The sequence below is a fragment of the Camelus dromedarius genome, chromosome 33, assembly GCF_036321535.1.
Source record: "Camelus dromedarius isolate mCamDro1 chromosome 33, mCamDro1.pat, whole genome shotgun sequence".
In the NCBI taxonomy this organism is placed as follows: Eukaryota; Metazoa; Chordata; class Mammalia; order Artiodactyla; family Camelidae; genus Camelus; species Camelus dromedarius.
In genome coordinates this window covers 9,958,569-9,976,271 of record NC_087468.1, presented here as the reverse complement: position 1 = coordinate 9,976,271, position 17,703 = coordinate 9,958,569, and the positions used below count along the sequence as shown (strand labels likewise).

Below are 17,703 nucleotides of genomic sequence, written 5' to 3'. Positions count from 1 at the left end.
ATCCAGCTGGATCCTGGGACATTTTTCATCATTGCCTGGGTTTTATAATTTGGGACCCTGGCTTTAAGTCTTGTCACCAGACGTGCAATCCTTCTGTTTCCGGTAATTGCCTGTGTTACAGTTGGTCAGTGTATCCTGTCCTGCAGCTTAAATGCTGCCCTGCCGCCATTGTCACATCAGATGACTCAACAACACCCTACAACGGGAAGAGGGGGACTTAGCCCTAGTCCAGCAAAGACGGCCCTCTCGACATCCTGGTTTTGACCAGCAAAATCTTGACAAGTGAAAACCTGCATGTTGTGGATTAATTCCTTGTGGTCTGACTTTGCCTGCCCTTGGCCAAAGAGGGGCATTAGGAAGAGAAGAGCAGCTGACAGCCAGGAGCTGGCCTGGTGCCATCAGGCCTTGGTGCGCTAGGAGCTGGCCTGGCGCTCACAGGTGTCCTCCTATTGAACATAAGCCATTTCACAGCTCGCCAGCATCAGGTGAAGCCACTCTGACTGATGGTGAGGTACAGTCTCATCCCAACTGAAATTCACCTCCTGGAATGGTGCTTGTTGAAGAAGCATCGCAGAGTAAGGTGGTCTGAGCATCTTGGGAAGCCTTTAATTCTCCAGCTTCCAAGCCTCCCCCATCCAGTCTGCCTCCCAGGCCTATCATCCAGGGAGATGATCAGGAGCATCTCAGCCAAAGAGCAAACGTGGACCCTCATGACTCTTTGGTTAAGACACAGAGCAGCATCTAATGATCTAAAAAAACACTGGATTCAGGCAGCCAGGAAACTTCCATGAGAGGGTCCCACGGAGTCTGGTTGGGATGACTGGGGAATATTCTTGGGTGTAGCCTAGGAAGAGACCCCAAAAATAACTTCTAAAAGCTACCCAATAAAGAGTTCAGAGACTGCCTCTGAAAATGAGGTAGAAAGTGAATTGGTGAGTCACTCAGAACAGGACACAAGCAAAGACTTACCGAAGGGCTCAAGGGAGAATTGAGGCCAGGAGAACTAGAAAATGCCCAAAGTTGCACATGAGCAAGAAATGGAGGCACACCTCGGGTTTGTGCCATTCACAGCTTGCCACCAACCCTACATTGACCCCTCCTGGGAATTCCCACATTCACAAAGAAACAAGAAACCAGTCACCATGAATGGGTTGGGGTCACCACCTGAATAGCTCTTGGGAAAATCTTCCTGCTGCTGGGGCCCGTCTGGGATTTAACACCTGGGGCAGTGTGATGGTACAGCCCCAGAGCAATCTCAGGATCCGGGGAAATACTACTGGGGGCACATAACTGAGCCTCAGTACGTTCTGAGAATTGACTCGCGGAAGAAGATGGAAGCACTAAAGGAAAAGTTGTTTGAAAAACTTTTGTTTGTTTCAGAAACTATGTGACTCAGTCATTTGAATAACTAAGCAATTCAGTAACTCAGCAATTTTATCATTTACTTTAGGATAGAATCTCCTAGCTTCACTGTGAGTGAGTAGAATTAGTTTGATCACAGTTAGGATTACTGTATTTCAGTATAAAAGGAAAGAGGTGCATTTTCTGATCATGTCCTCTTGATGTCAGAAACCATTTTCCATAAGATGCAAAAGCTCTGGCTAACACATCTCTGGAGTCATCTTGGTGTGTGGTGATGCTGTGCATATCAAGGCTTTTGATGTTTTTCACACTTGCATCATATATTGCAATCCCCCCTGTAAAGTGTGGGAAACAAGACCACCTTCAAGGACCAGCCCTGACTTTGGGGTATATTTGAGGTATTTCTCTTCAATTTAAATAAATAACTCATTCCCTGGGGCTGCAGCAGTGTAAATCTCAACCACCCATTTGGGGTCCCTGAATCGGAATTTGTTTACTTCAGTGATTCCGTGAGTCTGTCCCACCCCCTCCTGTGTGATGACCAGCCTAAGCACCTTCCTGCTGCTGAGGGCCCATCTGGGATGTCACACCAGGGACAGTCCACCTGGAGAACAGAGCCAAGGACCGCACAGACTCCGGAGATCATCTGAACTGTGTCCAGAGGCCAAGTGTGTGAGCCATTTCATGGCTGTGTGTCTTTGTACATGGTGCTAATCCCTGAGAGGCTTAGTTTCCCTGTCTGCCAAAAAGGTATTACAATGCCCAGCTCACAGGGTTTTCACAACCGTTAAGGAGAGAGTAGATCTCTGAATCACACCATACTAAAAATCCGGTGCTTCATAAGCCTACATGTGAAATACAAAATAATAAAGTGTTTAGAAGTAATGTTGGCGAATAGCTTCATAATCTCATTACGGAAAAATTTCCCAAATGGGACATGAAAAGCATGAAGAATAAGATAATGTTTATATCAGGCGCTTAGTGTAGTCAATATCACGAAGACAAAGAATAATGATTGTCAGGGGCTGAGAGGAGCGGGGAGTGGGTATGAATTTTACTGTTTAATGGGTATAAGTTTTATAAGATGGAAAGAGTTGTGGAGATGGTGGTCATGGCTGCACAACACTATGAATGTATTTAATACCACCGAACTGTATACTTAAAAATAGTTACAATGGTAAATTTTATGTGTATTTTACCACAATTAAAAAATTGAAAAAAATCAAGGGGAAAAAAAGGAAGCAGCACAATGAATACAAAATTTGACAAGGCTTTTAGTATTCTGTGACTGCTTAGTAGGGTTTTTTATTCATGAAACTGGGAGTAAAATATTAATGAAACTTCATTTAAAAAAATTAAAATATCACTTTGGGTCAAAAAAAAGAACAAGAGAATAGATGGATACATTAGACTATAATAAAATATTTACTTATTTGTTGAAAATATCTTTTGTGATATCTTTTTTGACACTTAAATAGTTAACTTTGCTAAACAGTTTTATTACACACACCCTTCTGTATGTGTTATTTCACTATAAAAGCAGTTTTTTTTAAGAGGGGATTTTATTTTATTTATTTATTTTTATTGATTTATAGTCAGTTTACAATGTTGTGTCAGTTTCTGGTGTAGAGCACAATTTTTCAGTCATACATGAATATACATGTATTCATTGTCACATTCTTTTTCACCGTGAGCTACCACAAGATCTTGTACATATTTCCCTGTGCTATACAGTATTAACTTGTTTATCTATTCTATATATACCTGTCAGTATCTACAATTTCAAACTCCCAGGCTGTCCCTTCACACCCTACTACCCACTGACAAACACAAGTTTGTATTCTATGTCTATGAGTCTGTTTCTGTTTTATGTTTAAGTTAATTTGTCTTTTTTTTTTTTTTTTTAGATTCTACATATGAGTGATACCATATGGTATTTTTCTTTCTCTTTCTGGCTTACTGCACTTAGAATGACATTCTCCAGGGACATCCATGTTGCTGCAAATGGCATTATGTTGTCCTTTTTTATGACTGAATAGTATTCCATTGTGTAAATATACCACCACTTCTTTATCCAGTCATCTGTCAATGGACATTTAGGTTGTTTCCATGTCTTGGCTGTTGTAAATAGTGCTGCTGTGAACATTGGGGTGTATGTATCTTTTCAAATTAAAGTTCCCTCTGGCCATATGCCTAGGAGTGGGAGTGCTGGATCTTATGGTGAGTCTATTTTTAGTTTTTTGAGAAGTCTTCATACTGTTTTCCATAATGGCTGCACCAAACTACATTCTCACCAACAGTGTAGAAGGGTTCCCTTTTCTCCACACCCTCTCCAGCATTTATCATTTGTGGACCTTTGAATGATGGCCATTCTGACTGGTGTGAGGTGATACCTCATTGTAGTTTTGATTTGCATTTCTCTGACAATTAGTAATATTGAGCATTTTTCCATATGCCTATTGGTCATTCGTATGTCTTCATTGGAGAATTGCTTGTTTAGGTCTTCTGCCCATTTTTGAATTGGGTTGTTTGTTTTTTTCTTATTAAGTCGTATGAGCTGTTTATATATTCTGGAGATCAAGCCTTTGTCAGTTTCATCTTTTGCAAATATTTTCTCCCATTCCATAGTCATTTTGTTTTGTTTATGGTTTCCTTTGCTGTGCAAAAGCTTGTAAGTTTAATTAAGTCCCAGTTGTTTATTCTGGCTTTTATTTCTATTTCTTGGGTAGATTGCCCTATGAGAACATTGCTGAAATGTATGTGAGATAATGTTTTGCCAATGTTTTCTTCTAGGAGGTTTATTGTATCTTGTCTTATATTTAAGTCTTTGATCCTTTTTGAGTTTATTTTTGTGTATGGTGTGAGAGAGTATTCTAACTTCATTGGTTTACATGCTGCTGACCAGTTTTCCCAAAACCATTTGCTGAAGAGACTGTCTTTATTCCATTGTATGTTCTTGCCTCCTTTGTCAAAGATTAATTGACCAAAAGTTTGTGGGTTCATTTCCTGGGCTCTAAAGAGGGGATTTTAAATTAAATGCAGATAAACATTGAAATGGCAACTAAAAGAAATAACTGATAATTCCACAGCCTTTGGCATTCAGCAGGAAGGGGACATAAGAGCTGTCTCACAGGCTAAAACCTAGTTGGGCTGGGGACTGTTGCAGTGTCACTTTAAAGTCTTTTAATTTTTCAGGGGGAGAGTGTAGCTCAGAGTGCCTGCCTAGTGAGCACAAGGCCCTGGGTTCCATCAAAAAATAAACAAACCTGATTAACTTCCCCCCCTAGAATTAAATTTTAAGTCTTTTAATTTTCAGAGGTCCACTCTCTCAGGAATCCTGCGTCCTTGGGACCTGTTGGCTGCTGAAGTCTTTCACCCAGTGGTGCTGCCACCACCACGTCACCAATGATTGCTTAGTGATTTCTCACATCCTTTAGTCTTCACAACACCCCTAAGGTAGGTCTTAACTAAGCCCACTTTTCAGATATGTTTTCGATATGCAGAGGAAGTAAGGGAAGGAAGTGTTAACTTCCGTATCTGTGACCTCTAATAACGTGCTCAACATTGATGCGTAAAGTCCTGTGAGGTATTGGTGGCCAACAAAGAGCAAGGATGAAAATGTAATTGTGAAAAAGTCCAGCCTGGAAAGTCTTTTTAGGTTTTCTGTTTTTTGTGTTTTTTTGCTTTGAAAACTATTTCTAAGACAATCTTTCATCACCTTCCAGTGAGAGCATAGCTTTTAACCACAAAAGAAGTGATATTTTACACAATAAGAAAAAAAAAACATTATTCTTTAAGAGGGCACAGGCAAAAAAATAAATTTAACAATTGAGGCTAACCAAAAGAATATTTAATGGAGCCACATTTGAGTCTAACATCTTTAATGTTGTTCTCAGTACATCCCTGGGAATTGTCTGGGACAGTTACGTTGTATCTATCTAGTAACTCTAATAGGCTGTGGGGAAGCTTGGCCTGGAAATCATGAGGCAAAGTGAGGCTGTGGGCAGTTTCCAGATTGTTCTTACTATGTTGTCAGGTCAGAAAGGAAAGCAAGTGGTGTTGGGGGATACGCCCAACCTCCAGATGTGTCTAACCTTTGTGAAGCAGATGCCGTCGGTGCCCTTCCCATACCCCTAGACATTTCAGGATTTTTGGTTGATCTCCAGCTGCCAGTATCTGCACCTCTGTGTCTACAGCCTCTTTCCCTGGACCTGCAGATAAGAGTGCCGCCTACTTGCATGGCAGACCAGAGGAGCAAAGAATTAACACTCTCTCCCCTCAGCAGGCAGATGCCTCAGTCAGTGGCTCTTAGAAATTAATGTATAAATATCCCAGCTCCTGTCCCTTGGCTGTAATAATTCTGAAGTGTGTGTTGCACCATTCCTCGATGTTTGCTTGGAGGATTGAGCTCCAGTGCCCACTGTGGTAGCTGGCTGGATGACTCACCTTTTATTGGCTGTCTTCCCTTCCCTGTATCCCCAAGCCCCTTCGTACCAGCGTTCCCTGCACCTCTCAGATAAACTGCCTGTACCTATATCTTTGTCTCAGTGACTGCTTCTGTGGGAACCAAGCTAAAACACCTTAGTTATGGACTCTCCAATAGAGCATCTCCTGGTATCCCACTCATGAAGAGAATATGGGGGGAACAGATTCAGAGTATAAGTCATCATACTGTTTCTTGTTTTTCAAATTACTTGGAAATGATCTCACCTGGGTGTACTTTATTGCTTTAGTAGTGGCTTTGAAGGGGTTGGTGATGAGACGGAGTACATGCTTGTGGTTCCCCCCGAGAAGAAATCATTCTTGAGCAAAGTGAACATCTAAAGAACATTCCGGATTGCCCACGTGCAGAGATGATAAACAACATATTTAACAACTGGTACAGCATGGTCCTCAACCAATCATGAAAGATGCTGGCGTGTATGCTACAGGGCTGCCACACCAGCTGCCCACTGGCTCTGCTGGTGAAACACAGGGGTCCCAGCTCTGCTTGGGTCACAACTTCAGGCTAGACTGAGTGGTCATTGAGCAGAGAAGGGTTTACTTGGCTTTCTCCAGAGGGGCTCAGAGGTAGGCGCATGTGATTTTGATTCTTAGAAAAAGAAACGATGGGTAGAAATGTTTATCAAACATCTCTGAAGGGAGCTAAAGGCCCAGCAGGGGCCACATCGGCAGGGACTATGAGAGCACTACACTACAGTGTATTATTTGTGTTTTCTCCTGAGTATGGAAGTAAAAGCCACAAACTGCTCCAGGTTTCCTTCTAGAGAGTTGTCTCTTCTCCACTGTGGATAGCCTGGGCAAGACCAAAAATAGTAGCCAGCGTGTAGGTGTGTATATGACCCAAGATAACTCCACTGGAGTCTCCTGGCACTGTGAAAATGACGCAGACTGATGAGAGGATGGGAGAAAAAGTCGCTGGGGTTCGTCTGTGCAGTGAGACTGCTGGTTTACCCATGAGGTAGGATGCTATAAAGAATGGTCAGCTGGTTCCTGCTTCCAGACCCCAGAGTTGCCTGGTTTCTCTGCTTGCCCTTGACCTTCTTGTTGGCTTTGTGAGCCTTTTGATGGCCTTCCAGTAATTTCCTTTTATTGCTTAAAATTCCTGAATTGGTTAATTTTACCTGCACCAAAAGAACCATAACAAATTTGGGTCCTACATGCTTATCTTCAGCCATGTTTTGTGGAGCATGGACCCCTTGAAGGAGTGTGTGGCTGCAGCTACTGAAAACGGAGGGAAAGAAGCCAGTCCCCAGATCTTCGGCAAACAAGAGAAAGAAAACACAGGAGGTTGGTGTGGGCCTGAGGGACACAGTACTCATTCTTTAAGGAAGATGAGGGCTCAGTTACCCACAGAGCTCAAGCCCCACTCTGGGTTCTCCACTGTCCCGCAGGTTGCCTGGCTTGTGTGTCAGAGATTCCTCACGAGCGAAGCCCTAGTGGCTCAGGCAGATACTGGGAAAAGAACAGAGGCCCAGGTCGGGCCCTCTTATTTGCAATTCTGGTCAGACAGTGGAGGTGGGCATTGAAATCATGGGCTAAAATGCAGCCTTGCTGGAATATGTAGACTTACTCTTAAGAATACGTCACTGACCATGACAGTCACATTTACTACACAAGCATATGTCTAGATGTATTTTATGGGAACCCTAGTGCGAACTGGGTAGATTTTCCTTTTTTATGCTTCTTTGCATTAAGAAAAGTGGGAAATGAGATTTCTGTCACAATTGCAACTATTCCTTTGCCAGTGTTGAGTACAACACATCCATATCAAACCCTCAAAAAGAGGCCATCTGACCCCCCGCCCACCTGGCACACCCACGAGCTTTGCCTAGAAGCCGTGTCTCTTAAAGAATTTAGCGCGGGCCATAGTATCATTGACGAAGTCAGTGTCTATGTCCTTGAGGGTGGCAACAGCTTCAGCTCCTGACTTGAAGGCTGAGAGACCACCTGAAATGAAACCAGAGTTTCAGATTGAAATAGCAACTTAACAGCAGAAATAAGATATGAGCCTTCCCAGGATGTCAGCCCTTTAGACAAACCTTCCAAAGCAGACAGTCCTCAGTCCTCTTTCCCCTTTCCTCCTCTCCAGAGAGGATCTAATACCTTAAGAATCCCTGAGAACATTCCAGATTGCTTTCCCCTCTCTCTTTCTAAAGACTTTTGTTTTCTTGCTACAAAAGTCAGATTTGCTTCTCATTTCTTTGCAAATCTTCAGTCTAAGAATGCTTGTAACATTTCAGTCATTCAGTCATTTGTCCACTCACTCATTCTTTCATTCAATAAATGCTTTTAAGCATCTACTCTGTACCAGGATGGGTGCCACACTGCATGCATGGTGCACATGGTACCCAGGACATCCTCACTGCTTTGTAATGCACATGTGTGTATCACACCCTAGAAGTTTAATCTGCAGTACTTATTTATGTGTTTAACATAATTGTGCTCCACTTGGATGTCTAGAGAAAAAGATCCCTAGTCCTGATCCCTGCCTTCGAGGACCTTGAAATAGAAAATAGAAACTGTTTATTCTAAATTAAGGCCATAAAGTGTGGAAAGAGAGAGGTACATAAATATACCATGGGTCTAGAGGAGGTAGACTTAGTAAGAATTGATGTGGCTGGATGTGAAGGGAGAAGGAACCCGAGAGCGTAAGAAAACTATCTGGTTTCTCTGGCTGGGATGACTGGGTATATTATGGCACCTTGTACAGAGACAGAGAATACAGAAGGAAAAGCAAATTTATAGTGGGAAGCTAGTGAGTTAATTCAGCCTGGAAGAGGCTGAACCTGAGGGGGCCTATGATCAGCCAGAGATCTCCACCTGGGCAAATCATGGTACCTAAAGCCCTGGTGTCATTGAGGATGCTCACAGAGTAAAAATTCATTTAAACAATTCAGAAAGTGGGTGATAGCTTCTTGCATCAGGAAAAACAAAAAACATTATCAAAAGAAGGCAAACGTTTTCTCTTAAACTATCACGCAGACTCTCCAGGCATCACTCAATGGCTCAATAACCAATGAGAGATGTAATAAGAACCCCAACATCTGGCAGAAGTGGAAACAGAAGTTGGGAAGGAAGACCACTCAAAGGAACTCAGTGGTTCAGAGAGCACTAGGGCTCCTCCCAGGCCCACGCTGACCCGACGGGCACACGCCGGAGAGGCCCAGGGCTCACCTGGCCTTCGGGAGTCTCACTACTGCTCTTCTAAACAAAGCACCACACGTACGGCCTACCTTTGAGGTGCTGAGCCTCACTCCACGAGGGGAACTTTTTCTGGATTGCCTTAATTCTGTCCGTTAGAATCCCAACAGCCTGCAGAAGGTGTTCTTTGCTATCCCAGGTGGCAGCAGGTTGATGAATATTTTTATCAAGCTAGAAAATTCAAATAATAATATCAGCATCTGGATGAAGAAGCACATTTTTCTGCTGCTGCAGATTTCTCCTCCTTGTGTTCAAGATCATAGACACTGGCCTCAGCCCCTTTCCTTTATTCCCACAGAATCAATTCTGCAGTACTTTTTTTTACAGAAAAGAGAGTCAGAGAAGCAAAGTAAGATTTGGGAGAGGTAAGTGTGGCATAGGCTTGGTTAAGCACTCAAATATAAGTAAATAAATGAAAAAAGTTGTTTCAAAGCAAATAATTAGCACCCAAAGTCTAGATATTTCTAGTAAAAAAAATTTAAGAAATTTTTTCTGTGTTGGCATAAAAACAGACATATGGATCAATGGAACAGCATAGAGAGCCCAGAAATAAACCCACAAACCTATGGTCAATTAATCTTCGACAAATGAGGCAAGAATATACAATGGAGAAAAGACAGTCTCTTCAGCAAGTGTTGGGAATGCTGGACAGCAGCTTGTAAATCATTCAAGCTAGAACACTCCCCCACACCACACACAAAAATAAACTCAAAATGGCTTAAAGACTTAAATATAAGACAAGACACAATAAACCTCCTAGAAGAAAACACAGGCAAAACATTCTCTGACATAAATCTTAGCAATGTTCTCCTAGGGCAGTCTACCCAGGCAATAGAAATAAAAGCAAAAATTAACAAATGGGACCTAATTAAACTTAGAAGCTTTTGCACAGCAAAGGAAACCATAAACAAAACAGAACGACAACATACAGGATGGGAGAAAATATTTGCAAAAGACGAGACCGACAAAGGTTTAATTTCCAGAATATATAAACAGCTCATATAACTCAATAACAAAACAAACAAACAAACAAACAAACAACCCAATCCAAAAATGGGCAGAAGACCTAAACAAACATTTCTCCAGTGAAGAAATACAAATGGCCAATAAGCACATGAAAAGATGCTCAATATACCTTGTTATCATAGAAATGCAAATCAAAACTACAATGAGGTATCACCTCACACCAGTCAGAATGGCCATTCAAAAGTCCACAAACAATAAATGCTGGAGAGGGTGTGGAGAAAGGGGAACCCTCCTACACTACTGGTGGGAATGTAGTTTGGTGCAGCCATTATGGAAAACAGTGTGAAAGATTCCTCAAAAAACTAAAATAAACTTACCATATGATCCAGCAATCCCACTCCTGGGCATATATTCAGAGGGAACTCTAATTCGAAAAGATACATGCACCCCAGTGTTCATAGCAGAACTATATACAATAGCCAAGACATAGAAACAAACTAAATGTCCATTGACAGGTGACTAGATAAAGGAGCTGTGGTATCTTTATATAATGGAATACTACTAAGCCATAAAAAAGAATAAAATGCTATTTTCACCAACAGGGGTGGACCTGGAGATTGTCATTCTAAGTGAATTAAGCCAGAAAGAGAAAGAAAAATAACTATATATCACTCATACATGGAATCGAAAAAGAAAAAAAGGACACTAATGAACTCATCTACAAAACAGAAACAGACTTGCAGATATAGTAAACAATCTTATGGTTACTAGGGGAAAGGGGGTGGGAAGGGATAAACTTGGGAGTTTGAGATTTGCAAACATTAGCCATTATATATAAAAATAGATTAAATAACCAAGTTTCTTCTGTATAGCACAGGGAACTATATTCAATATCTTGTAATAACCTTTAATGAAAAACAGTATGAAAATGAATACATGTATGTATATGTATGACTGGAACACTGTGCTGTACAGCAGAAGTTGACACATTGTAACTGACTGTACTTCAATTTAAAAAACTTTTTTTTTTCTGTGGAAGCTAGACATCTGGGTTTCTACAGACAATTAAAAAAAATTAAGCCTGGAAGCAAATATCCCAATGTTGCCTTCCTCCAGTTTGCCTAAAGAACAAGATGCTTCAAGTAGTGTTTAATTATAATGTTTTGATCTACATGGATTAAATTTACTGCTTCATGAACCCCAAGAAGATACCTGTAATAGTGCCCTTTATAAGATTTTTTCAGTATAAGTACATTGCACACAATTAATTGCAAGTTGTACTTATGAATCTCATAAAATATTCTTTAAAAAAGTATCCAATAACTGATAAACCTTGAACAAAACACCAAAGATGTGTTACAGAAATCCCAGTAGGAATTCTGCTGAAGTAACAGTGTTCTAAAGCCTAGAATAAATGCAAACAGATCTCAGTTTGGATTGAGCTTCTGTCAGGAAGGATGAAGTGGGACTGATTGAAAGTTTCTAGCTAAGTACCTGCATCAAGCCAAACTTATTTCCTGTGTGGTCCCAGCCGTCTAGCAGGACAGTTCCGCCGTGGCTTAATCTGGAGATGATGGCTGCAATGAGGGCAGGGTCCACGCAGTGCCTCAGACCGACTTCTTTGATCAGAGTCTGGTAAGGCTTTAAGGCCCTCAAATCCATGTCGGCAAACATTTCAGAACCAGGGATGCCTAAGTCAAATAAAAAATAAACTCTTTCCTCCACTCCAGAAGAGAATCCTTTTCCAAAGTTTAATAAGTTAGACACAGCCCCTGACTGCAGCCCACAGATCAGGACAACCATTCTGGGACTTTTTTTTGGTCTTTGATTGCATAAACCCAGAAAGGTCCACAAGCCCAGGTGGACACCACTTCCGTCTTTTTGTTCTGTTTTCTGCCTCATTGGTGCATTGGGAAAACTCTTGGACTAGAATTCAGCCAACCTGTGTTTGAGTTTGGTTCTGCCACTGCCTAGCTCCTAGCTCCATGGGAAGTCTCTCCTCCTTGCTGAGCCTCAGTTTTCTGACCTGTAAACTGGGGAGGTAGATAAGACTGACCTTGTAGTTGCTTCCAGCTCTGACACGCTAATACCAAGATAACATGAAGAAGACTGGAAAAGAATTACAAAAGAGGACAAAAAAAAAAAAAAAAAGCAAGAGGCTTGTTTAAAATGCTCATGCTGCAACTTGAAGTGACTCAACAAACCCAGAAACCAAAGCCAGAATTTAATATTTTATTGAAGCAGCCATTTCAACAGGTAAAAATAAACACATCTGGACCAGATTTGGAAAGGATGAAGGGAAAATAAAAAGAAACATTTTGTTAGGCTGGTCAGGATTCTGTTTTCCTCTAGTTTTCACTTGTGATATTAGTGCTCTAATCATGATTATACGTTTTCAAAATTAAACTACTCCCCAAGAAGGAATCTAAAAACGATGAAAGAAGGCTCACCAAATGTTTGCCTTGCTTTTCACTTACCGCAATTAATCAACTTGCCAATATCACAGGAGGCGCCAGAGGCCTCCATGGTCGTGATGTCACCATAGCAGCCGTGGTACAGGGGGGGATGCAGGCGAGAGTTCATTGAATGAGTGAAAGTATGTGAGCCCCTGGAAGTGCCTGGGTAGGGGCAGAATGATAATTCACAGGAAGCCTTCGAGAAAACATTGCTAAGCTGCTGTAGTGAAAGTTACTAGACCAAAGGCAAAGCCATACACTTAATCCTCCCCAAGTTCCTCTTCGAGATCTCAGAATGGCTCACCAGACAAAACAGAACAAACGATCCCCCATTCCCACTCTACCTCAACCTTAGGAAAATTTAATATAGCACTTAATTCTAAACGTTGTGCAGAGTGTTAGGACAATCAATTCTTACAGGTCTCGAAAACATTTGCTGCGATTTTGATCAGAATGAAAATTGCCACTAGAGTTTTAAGTACAAACTTTGAGAGAAATTTGAAGATACTTTGGACACAAATACTTCTGGTGATGGAAACATCTGAATTAATAATGGCCTTTGTTTAGGAAATCAGAAAGAAGGGTACCATTAACTTAAAAGTATTCGTTTTAAATCATGCTGCTGTGAAGCTTAGTTTTATCTAAGTCTAATTAATACAAATTGGAAATAAAATTTAACTTACCATAAAAATTTAAGTTAAATATATGCTTTTTTTTTTATTTTGTCATTATGAAGTGAGTTTCGTCCAATTCTGTTTACTAAAGGAGCTAAAAAGCTTTCTGTACATTGAAAAGTTTGTTCTAACAGTTCCTAGGATTGTTGACTTGTACCTTAAGACTACAGATTTTTGTTGTAAGAAATTATATTTGTTACAATGTTTGATGTAAAAACCTATGTTGTTTCAATTAGTGTTGTGAATGATGTTCTTAAACAGAGAGGTGGATTTTACCCGTTCACCGTAGGTCTAGTTCTGACTAACTTGGCCGTACAGAGAGTCTCTCAGAGTCAGGCACATAACCAGTGGAGCTCTTCCTTATGAATATTTATCTTAAAAGGAAAACAAAGCAACTCTAAAGATGAACTTTTTACAACTATGTACTTTTTTAAAAAGCAAAATTCATCAAAGTGAATAAAACTACAGGCACAGTCTGCTCTGTCCCACCTAAAAACAGGCAGAAAAGGAATTATAAATGGACCCAAAAGTCAGACAGTGAAACTGCCGAGTAAACTCCGGATGCTAAGAAAGCCTATGTAGGTAATAAAAGCAGCAGAAACTAGCAACGCCCTTAAACTCCTTAAAAGTGTGGAGTCCCATGTGAGGCAGAGAGCAAGACATCATGTTGACACTCTCCATGGCCCTTGTACTGTCTGGTGCCTGCACTGTGTGTGGGAAATACATGTGAGTGAATGAATGGACAGATTCCCATGACACAGATCGCATGTAAAATTGAAGGAGAGTGTGTGTGTGTGTGTGTGTGTGTGTGTGTGTGTGTGTGTGATTTGCTTATATTTTCAAGACACAATGCAAGGATGAACCAAGACCTAGTAAAAATTGTTAATTACTGGGGAGGGTAAGATGAAGGTAAAAGGAACAGAGATAGAGGTTGGACTTCTCTGTGCCTTCTTGCAGTTTTGATTTTGGTGACTTGTAAGTCTTTCCATCAAAACATAAATATTTTGATTTACGAAGTACATCAAATAGAATTAAAAAAAAGACATCCTAAAGATGAAAAATAAACCTAACTCTCCATCGAATTGAAACCTTAACACATAGAGGAAAACTATTTTAAATCACTTAAAAACACGTCAGTGTAAGTACAGCTGACCCTTGAACAACATGTTTGAACTGAGTGGGTCCACTTATACTTAGATTTTTTTCAATAAATACTGTACTGCAGTGCTACACGATTTCCAGTTGGTTGAATCTGTGGTTATAGAACCAAGGGTAAGGAGGGCCGACTCTAAGTTATAAGCAGATTTTCCACTGTGCAGAGGGTCGGCACCCCTAACCCCCATGGTGTTCAAGGGTCAGCTGTACACACCACTAATGGCATGTATCCTACGAACATAAAAAATCACAAGAGAATCTTAAACTGTATTATATTCACAGTCTCATTGGTGGTTGGTAATACTGGCATAGTTATTTTGAAGCTATTATAATATATAAATAAGTAAGGATGTTCATGTCATTAGGCAAATTGTTGAAAACCATAAAAGCTGGGTGCTGGGGACATGGGAGTTTATTATACTCTGCTCTCGCCATTTTGTATGTTTGAAAATTTCTAGAACAAAGTTGGAGACCCTTTCTTGTTTACTTACATTAAAAAGGCAACACACTCATACTTCATTCCTTGTCTCCCAATACCTTACATTTATATCACTTGCCACCTGGCATTTCTGTCTGTCTGTCAGTCTGTCTCCCTCTCTCCCTGCTCTCTCTCTGTCTCTGTCTCACCCTGTTCCTCTCACTAGAACTCTTTTTCTCTGCTGTATCCTCCTCAGTGCCTAGAACAATGCCTGGCACCAAGTGGAAATTTAGTAAATATTTGCTGAATGGGTAAATGGATGGATAAATGAATGAATGAGAAGTAAAGGAATTACCTAAAACATCTAGATCAATTGTCCATATATGAACAGGTCCAGTTTCCTTCTACTGGGGAGACGGCCTTTGCTTTGCTCAATGTATGGCCCACAGGCATCAGCGTGATCTGGGCGCCTATTACACACACATCATCTCTGGGCTCCTTATATGAAGTCTGCTGAACCAGAATCTTTAAGTATTATAAGGCCAAGGAATCTGCACTTTAACCAGGATTCCCTGCTTGTGTTGGCTTCATAAACACATAGGCCCTTCTTAATTACAGTCACCTTTCAGTTACACACAGCTAGTAAGCTGGCTCATAATTAGTCTACTGGCTATAAAACCTTGTTCCCACCTGGCAGTTAAAAAAGGAATAAAAATTTTAAACTATGTTTCTCTACCTTGGACCATAAGTAACCTTGGACCAGAATTTCCAGTTGGAAATAATCACTTTTCAGTAGCCTCACCTTTCCAAATTTAGAATTAAGTATTTTGGAAACCCTTCTTAATCATCACTCTATTAACAAAGACAACTTGAAAGTTTATTCACAGTGGCTTTTCTTTCTTTTTTATTCAGGCCAAAGTTTTTATCTTTTCTTATTCAAGTTCCCTGCCATCTCACCAGCCTACCTTTCCAGCCTTCCCCTCAGAAATCCTCTCTTCTGTTTCCATCACACTGACCTGCTTACTGTATCTCAAATAGTTTCATGTATTTATGCCTTTGTGCCTTGACTAAAGTTATTCCTCCCACCCAGCAGCCTCTGCTCTTCTCTATTAAACACAAAGCCTTCTTCCACTGTCATGTCTCCCCAAAAGCCTTTTTGGTCTCACCATCTTGACTGGATGTGAACTCTTTCTTTTAAACTCCTCCCCAACTAGTATTTTTTTTTCTATCTATACTCATTTAACTCTCATTTACTTACTGTCTGGTTTTAACAGTATTCTCTTCATATGTCTTGCCTCCGAAGCACTGTTCGATGAATCCCCACTGATAACACCTTCAAACAGAATACACTCTTAATTATAGAAATAGACAGGTGATGAATGGTCAAGAGAGCCCACCTCTCCATGACATGTAATCATCACTCTTTCTGATTCGTGACTGGGCTGGATGTTTTTGTGGACACCTTGCAAACGCAACGCTTAATGTCCACTGATGACTTACCAATGAGGGCAAAAAGTCCCCCAAACAGGGCAAAAGAGAGCATGGTGGTGAATCTTATCCCACAGCACCTGTTGTGATTTGAAGGAGAAACTGGTTAATTTTAAAACTTGAAAGTTTCCTAAAGAAATTTGCTCTGATTAAAGAAAAAAAGTTTGGAGTCATTTCCAATTCAGTACCCCCTTTCCAGTTCCAAGATTCTCATAGACTCAGTATTATGGTTCATTGGCTCACTGTCTTAAGCACAAACTCCCAACTCATTTTAACCCAATTTCATGTTGACACAAGCCTGTGAACATCTTGCATATGTTACCTACACACACTCCGTCTCAAACAAGCAAGGTCACACCAGAATCTTGTTCCCATTCTTGGACTACCATCTCCTTAGAAGATCCAAAGAAACCACGGAAGGAGCATTCATGGTCACGACTCAGCAGAAGTTTGCGGTGCTCCATTTCTTCCTCCACGGGCTCTACTCTTGGTTTCATTCAAAAAGCAGCTAAATGTGTTTTACAAAATCCCGCAAGGCTAGGACCAACCTGGTTTGTGATCTTGCAGAAGAAAACTCCCCTCTCTGAGAAGATCTTCCAAACTCAGCAGCAACCTGTAAGGAATTTACAAAGTGGTGGCCTTTGTCCTATAACATAGGTTTAAGTTTGAGAATCCATTAGACAGCAGATCTCGGGGTGCCTGGCTTCACTCTGAGCCAACGGCAGTGTGGCCCTCTGGCTCTGAAGGGGCTTTCAGCATGCAGACTCACCTGCCTCTTCCTCCCTTCCTCCTGTACCCCCGTCTGGGAGGAGCTTTATATAGGCTTCAAAACCTTCCCTTTAAACCACTGACCTCATTAGGCTTAATTATAATGGTACTTTGGATTTACGTGGCCCTTTTAATAAAAGGATGTCAAAGCATGTAGTAACCACTATCAATTAATTAATCTAATGAATCCCCAAGTTGTACTGGAGGCATACATATATTTGGCAGACTGTTTATGGGTATCTAAGTTGTACTAGGCAAACAGCTTCTGAATTTGAGAAAAGGAAACAGATAATGAGCCTAAAAAAGATAAACAAAGAAAGATAAAAAAAAAAAATACCTGTAGCTCCCATTCCTGGATTGGTCGTTTGCCTCAACTGCTGAGCCTCCTGCTCATTCTTCCTCGTTCCGTTGTCACCCGATCCCTGTACCAACATGTCACACGATCTGGACTGGTGGACTCGGCTCCTTGCTCCAGTTGGACCTCTGACAAACGGACCCAAGAGGGTGTCTGCCTGCCCCGGGACGTCAGTGCAGAACCACATGGGAGTAGCAGCATGGTGCTGGTTTCCCAGACTTCCTGAGGAAATGGGAAACAAGGATTTGGCCAGGGATGAAAATGTCTTCAAGGATGGACTATTTTCACACTTCTGTGTAAAGCACGTTGCGCAGCTCCAGAAACAGGAAACGGAAGGGATGTTCTTGAAATAGGCAA

General features: G+C 41.1%; 1 protein-coding gene across 1 annotated transcript; it reads right to left on the bottom strand.

The window, feature by feature from the left end:
- Positions 1–6,036: 6,036 nt before the first annotated feature.
- Positions 6,037–17,498, bottom strand: LYG2 (lysozyme g2). The gene is made up of 8 exons (XM_031441111.2): positions 17,329–17,498; positions 16,772–16,836; positions 16,236–16,303; positions 15,994–16,068; positions 12,510–12,650; positions 11,527–11,723; positions 9,099–9,237; positions 6,037–7,812 (listed from the first exon to the last, which is right to left on the bottom strand). Exons 3-8 carry the CDS (start codon positions 16,276–16,278, stop codon positions 7,694–7,696), a joined length of 714 nt encoding a protein of 237 aa, XP_031296971.1. The 5' UTR covers positions 16,279–16,303; positions 16,772–16,836; positions 17,329–17,498; the 3' UTR covers positions 6,037–7,693.
- Positions 17,499–17,703: the final 205 nt, after the last annotated feature.